At 35.6% G+C, this 6,592-nt stretch overlaps 1 protein-coding gene across 3 annotated transcripts; it reads right to left on the minus strand.

Moving 5' to 3' along the window:
• Positions 1 to 606: 606 nt before the first annotated feature.
• LOC131609668 (uncharacterized) lies at positions 607 to 6,268 on the minus strand. Of its 3 annotated transcripts, XM_058881444.1 has the most exons (8): positions 6,110 to 6,260; positions 5,115 to 5,162; positions 4,707 to 5,027; positions 3,561 to 4,460; positions 2,946 to 2,995; positions 2,563 to 2,831; positions 2,258 to 2,415; positions 607 to 1,994 (listed from the first exon to the last, which is right to left on the minus strand). In XM_058881444.1, the coding sequence occupies exons 3-8, from the start codon at positions 4,893 to 4,895 to the stop codon at positions 726 to 728; spliced, it is 2,835 nt and encodes a 944-aa protein (XP_058737427.1). In that variant the 5' UTR covers positions 4,896 to 5,027; positions 5,115 to 5,162; positions 6,110 to 6,260; the 3' UTR covers positions 607 to 725. The 3 variants fall into 3 exon arrangements, with proteins under 3 accessions (XP_058737427.1, XP_058737425.1, XP_058737426.1); XM_058881442.1 differs by lacking the exon at positions 5,115 to 5,162 and having other exon boundaries at positions 6,110 to 6,268; XM_058881443.1 differs by lacking the exon at positions 5,115 to 5,162 and having other exon boundaries at positions 6,087 to 6,267.
• Positions 6,269 to 6,592: the final 324 nt, after the last annotated feature.

The following is a 6,592-nucleotide window of genomic DNA, read 5'->3' on the forward strand; positions in this document are numbered from 1 at the left end:
ACGCTCAGAGAAGGAAGCTCAACAATGCCGGTCATGGTGGTGATTAACGAAGGTCATATGAAATTGAAAACACTACAAAGAAACTAAAAGAACATTAGAACATGTTTTTAATTACATATTCATGCAGTTTTGTGTGTTTTTAACAACAACAAAATATTAAATACGTGGCAAGAAATAAGTGTTTAGAGATATTGATACTTGAAAGGCAGCCTGCAGTTGCCGCCATAAGGTTAGAGAATCCGTTCCCCATTTTCTTAATCAAATGAGTACTAAACATTTAAGATCCCTATTGATTCAGTTATATGTAAAATCAAGGGTTAATAGTCATTTGTCCCCCTGCAATAGTAGTGATATTCGGTTTACCCCCTTTTAAAAAAAAATTTGTTTTACCCCCTATAATATTAAAATTGTAAGTCTTTTGCCCCCTAAGAGGGAAAATTACCCCCTGTAAAATATATTTTTTTGATTTTACTCCCTGGTTTTTACAGGTTTAGGGGTACCCAAATATTACAGGGGTAAAACAAAATTTTTTTTTAAAAGGGGATAAACCGAATATCGCTACTATTGCAGGGGGCAAATGACTATTAACCCTAAAATCAACATTCATTAGCATAAAATCACAACAAGTCATTCGTTTAAAAATTGGTAATCTAGAAAACCATGGAATATTTTCTACAGCTCACTACATGTTTTGAACAAGGATTATCTAACAGAAAATACATTATTCAAATCTTCATGTTGGCACGGTGATCGTCAGATACAGTCTCTTCGGAAGATGAGTCACTATCAATAACAATCAAGTCATCTTGTTTTCTGGCATGATGTTCAAGAGACTTGTTCATTTTCAGCATCCCATATTTTCTTCTTGAATAGGTTGAAGAGTGAGAAGCATTTGATATGTGTACATCATTTGTCTTCAAAGCACTCGACTGACTTTGAGGCAGAAAGCATGCCTTACTACCACCAGCATCAAAGCAATGATCTGCAGACGGATTTTGCTCTCTGGACCTTGGAGGAGTATTGATAGCTTCTCTAAGCCAGAGTGGCAAATTATTCTTTGCATTTGAACAATTAAATGGGTAATCATCCGAATAAGAATTATCCTTGGAAATACTCAAGCTTCCGGGAGAATTGAAAAATCCCAATTCATACTTATCCATGTTGCTGTTGTAAGAAGTTCTTCTGGAGTGAATCATTGGCGCAGGACCGCGTGCAGCGGGGTTACTTAGAAGAAATGGCATGGCAAGAGATCTCTTCAAGTGGCTGCTTTCCTTATGAGAAAATACATCTTCAGGAGATAGATTAGTATCCTCTATTGGATTTTGTCCCCAAGGACCTGATTTGTGATCTACGAAGTAATAGTTTCCTTGCATGGCTGCTTCTGCCGCCGCCCTCTCTGCATTTGGATGCATGAAGTGTGGAACACTAATATCTTTCAGAAGTTTTGATTGTTCCTCCTCCCACCTCTCAGCGAGGTCCCATGGTTTCCTTAATGGTGAAAACCGCAATCTTGGATCCCTAAGCATAGCATCCCAATTTCCCCTACCATGCCTCCTCACACCAATCCAGAGAAAATCTAATTCCTCTTCAGACCACATTATAGGGTGTGGCTTGAGATTTTCTTGAAAGTTGCCTCTTACATTTAAAGCTCTTGTTTTGCTTACGATGTTGTCAAGCAATGCCTTGTGCCTGAGAAGCAATGGCTTCCGGTTGGTTGAAGACTGACATAATCCATCATGGACAATATCTCTAGTTCCGGCGGTTAAATTAAAAAGAGGCAATGTAGGCAAACAGTTAGAGGAATCACAACCCCCAGTTTCAAGCTCCGTGGGTAGAGACAAACCCAAAGAAAGAGAAACGTTCGGCATGTGTTTTAGTTGATCAGTTTTAGTTTGTTTAACATTCGTTCTTTCATCCAACATCATGCAACCACCTGATTGAGATTGAGTAATACTTGAACAGACGTCCTCAATAGTCTTTCCTTCTGAAATCAGCTGGTTAATAAAGAGAGACAGAACATATCAATAATCGGAAACAAATCCAATTTAGAAAGTCTTGGTAAACATATTTTCAACTAGGAAGAAAAATGTATTGTACAGTTGGTCTTGGGTTAACCATTAACCGTTGTTTTCAACTTGTGCTGATTCCCCCTAATATGGAAATGTTTAATAGGATCTCCCTAAATTGTAATTTGATCTTTCTAAAATTTGGAAACTACCATCATTCAAGTCAAAGATGTAAAAGCATCATTTTGTACCTTTGTATTGCTAGAGCTTAAAAAGTCCAGCTGAGTTACTTGATTTTCGACAATGGCAGATCTACTGCTTGTAGAGTCAGATTTGGCTACAAGAGTTTTCATCCCCAAGTGAAGCGAATGCTTGTCAGCAACAAGGTTCAAATCAATAGCGTGCTCTTCTGTAACATATGAAAATACTATAAAAACTCTAAAGAAATGCAAAAGCGAGTGTAAATTTTAAGAAATATATTTATCATCAATCACAACTTCATAATAAAGCATCGGATTTATAATTTGCACGTCAAAGGTTAAATGACCAATAATACCTGCAGAGTTAGGGGGCAGGTCACTACTCTGAGGTTGGTGCCCTTTCACAGAGGGTTGGAACTCCTCTAGTTCTTGGTCAGCAGTTGTGGAACCAGGACAGAGATCTCTAGAATCATCAATGATAGAGACTCCTTGGCAATCCTTATCAAGATGTTGGACTTCCTTGTGCACCTGAGAACTCTGGCTTGGAACTTCTGTTCCAGCCATGTGAGAGTCAGTTTTCACCATGTCTTCTCCATGACGCAGTTGCTCTCCCAAGTGTGCCATACTGTTAGAACGAATACATTCAGATACAACTATTTTCGCTTACCAACTACTTTGATTTTTCATTAGATTTATAATATGTACAAAACATAATATATTGAGTTTGATGAAAATATACCAGGTTTCAGAAACAACTCCACTAGTACATGGAGTGTCAGCATTTCTCACCTGTCATAAAACAAAAAACTTATGTGTTTCACATGAGGTCTGGGATCAATTAATTGATAATGGACAAGTAAATTAGAACTTTGTACACAAGAATGTATAACTCTTATGTCCTTTTTAAACCTATCTATTTGGTTTCAGCATCACTACATTTATTCAGGATTTAAAAACAAACAACCATACATAAATAAACAAATTCATAGATAATGTTACAAAAGAAGTCAATTTTTTTTTACACGAGGTTCTCTACACGCCCAAACTCCGTGTTCCAAAATTTACACTTGATCGAGCATTGGTAAATAAAGGAGCTGAAACCCTATTTCAGAGTGGAGAATATATTTTGCAAATTTAAATCCAACATAAGATGAAAGAAATCAAATCATGTCTTGACGCATTTCTTACCAGCCGGCACATCTCTAAACCAGCAATGAGGAAAAAGATAAATGTTTTCGAGATATAAAAAAACAAAACTTATCATAGAATCCATCTTAAACATCATAATATATGGATCAATGAGAATTTTGAGTAACAAACCATATGGTTTAAAAAAATTACCAGGAAGCCATACCTTTTCTCGAGTCCAATGAAGCTCCCCTCTTTTAGAAAGCTCTGTCGATAGATTAAGGTCTGTGGGAAAAATCCTAGAACAGCTTCTAGAAGATGTATCATCTTGCGTCTGAGTTTGATTAAGGTCAGGTACATTGTTTAAAGGACATTCGTCACAAGATGATCCATCGCTAGAAGAAAGATTAGCATTTGCAAGCATGCTCCACTTGGCTAGAACTGGAATGTTTTCCTTCTCAAGCAATGAATTGCTTTTCTTATCAGTCCCATTCGTACACTTTTTTCTTTTGTAACATTGATAGGTTTTTAATGGTCTGGTCAAGTTGGTCTTTGTTACCTTACAATCAGATAGGTTCCCAGAATTATCTTTGGAGGGTGACTCAGTAAATCTATCTGTAGACTTTTTCAAAACAAGAGATTCATCGGCACATGCAGCACTGATTTCTCTTGTAATTGATGCTTCTGAGTTGATTACATTGATAACATTCCTAGCATCCAACTCAACTGAGGGTGGAATATTGTTTTTATTAGAACCATCGTCACATTCAATGTAAGAGTTTTCATCTCCAGAAGAATTTTTCTGCGTGTCGCAATCATTTTGTGAAGGCTTCACTATTGGGGGTAATTCATCAACATCCTTCTTTGAGCTATCCTCACATGGATGTTTCGTTAAAGATGATTCCTTCGTAGTAATTACCCTCTCTGTTTCATCATGATTTCCAAGCCGCCCTGCACATGGATGTTTCGTTAAAGATGATTCCTTCGTAGTAATTACCCTCTCTGTTTCATCATGATTTCCAAGCTGCCCTGCTTCCAGTCCACCTGACTTTTGAACTGGAATTGATGATGACTCATCCGGCTGTTTGATGCTTCCAAAGCACGGGTTTTTTCCATCACTAGTATCCTATTAAATACACGAACAGACATATGAGTAAGCGCTTCATCATATTATATTCACAAGAGATTTATATATAACAAGCAATTATTCCAATCTAGAAAATAGAAAAAAAAAACTGTCATTATAATAGTCGGAGCTTCGAAAGTCAATGGAGTAATATCCTTGTCACTTATAATGAAGATCAATGAACCTACATACAGTATTTTGTAAAAAAAAATTATGTGGTCCACATAAGTCGCATTAGAATCTCACCATTGCCTTTTCTTCATGTTTTTCGGATATCTTCTCATCAGTTAGCTTGTTGTGTTTAACTCGTTTAGTTAAAGAACAATCAAGGGAATCTTCACAAACTGAATTTTGGCAACGATTTCCATGGACGAAACTGCCACTTTGAGATTTCCGTTTTCTTTTGTAGGTTAGAAGTACCTTGTTGCCAAACATTTATACTTATCTAGAAAAAAAACTCCTTCACTATTTGACGCAACACTTCAAATAATATTGAAAGATTAAAAGGGGAATGCTGAGCCAAACATAAAGAAGTCACAAAGTGCATCAGCGTCAATTACCCTGGGCCTGTGAATGTAAAAACAACAGAAAAGTAGACATTAAGAGTGATAGAAGAAAAATGGTTCATAAGATTTAAGAATTCTGATAACATACATATTTAGTCTAAAAATCCAAGTTGAAGTCTTTTCTTGTATTGTTTTCCTGATTAACTTGTAAGTTAGCTCAAAAGTTCATGAAGATTGTAATTGGCATCATCAAAGAACACGTGTAAGAAGAGTAAACAAATTTCACAACACGCATTCGAAATATTGATATCTAAATCTCCACTTGAACTTTACATGATGGTATTGAAATCTTAAAACAGTTTCAGTAACAGCAGATTTTCTCTCCAACATATACATATGCAAAAACAGAATGACTAGCTAGGCATTCAATCGAACATCATTGCTACCAAAACTAAAAGTTACATTCAAGAAACTAAAATACATGTCAATCTAGTAATCTCCAATTCCAAAGTCTCTGAATAAGGTACAACATCTACAAACTCTATAAATCACTGATTTTCTCAGATCTTTTTCCCTTTGCTATCACAATCGAAGCATTACGGAACACATTAGATTCTTTAACATACAATTCCTTATAGAGGCCGCAATTCCTAACCGAATAAACTTCTAAGTTGCAATTTCATGACCATATTAACCCTAAATCCTACGCAATACGAACTATACTAACCTAACCAGCACCAAGTCAGCTCGAACCACAAGTAAAAAAATGCTCCATTTGAAACAGAAAAACAAGCATAAAACACAAAAAGAAACAAACTTTACTCATAAATTGAAGCAAGAAACATCTCAGACACAAACCCCAAAATTTATTTTTACTTTAAACAAAAGAATAAAAAAAGTATCTTCCTTGCAGTTGCAGATAAACCTAACAAAACAATGGGTCCATTTCAACAAAAGAATCATCAGTTTCCATTCACAGTTCAAGCATTCTCTACATCACCTAACAAACTCACAAACTTCAAACTCATGCAGTTAACAAAACAAAAACAAAAACAGTGAAAACCAAAAATAAAAAATAAAAACGAAATTAAAAGAGTGATAAAAAAAATAAAATAATTACAGAAAATGAAAGAAGAAACACACCAAAGCTGAAAGTTCTACTGAAGTGCAAGAAACCTTCTTGTGCAGTGTATTTAGCTGTTGTTTTCTACTTTTGTTCTTTGCAAATTGCACTGAATAGGAATAAGAACAAGGCAAGAAGAACAGGTGCTACACTCATTGACAGAAACGTTTCTTTTTGGTTGCGTTTTCACTCTGATAATAATGTACACGTCACTACCTCAGATGTTGTACTGTAGGCCCATTAAGGCTTAAGGCCCATTTCAACAACCACATAGGCCCACTTGACCTTATCTTTGAGGTTCTATGGGTCATGTCTTGAAACCCACATTTAATTCACTTCTATATGTTAAATTTGTCTTGTTCTTTTAAAATATTTATAAATGCTCACATGTTTTTTTGGGTTAAATAAATAGTTCTCATAAATCTCAAATTTGGATATAGAATCCTCTCTATTTTCTTTCTCTATTTCCTCTCTCCATTATTATTGTTTTCAAATATTTAAAG

Source organism: Vicia villosa, linkage group LG6, assembly GCF_029867415.1.
Source record: "Vicia villosa cultivar HV-30 ecotype Madison, WI linkage group LG6, Vvil1.0, whole genome shotgun sequence".
NCBI classification, from domain to species: Eukaryota; Viridiplantae; Streptophyta; class Magnoliopsida; order Fabales; family Fabaceae; genus Vicia; species Vicia villosa.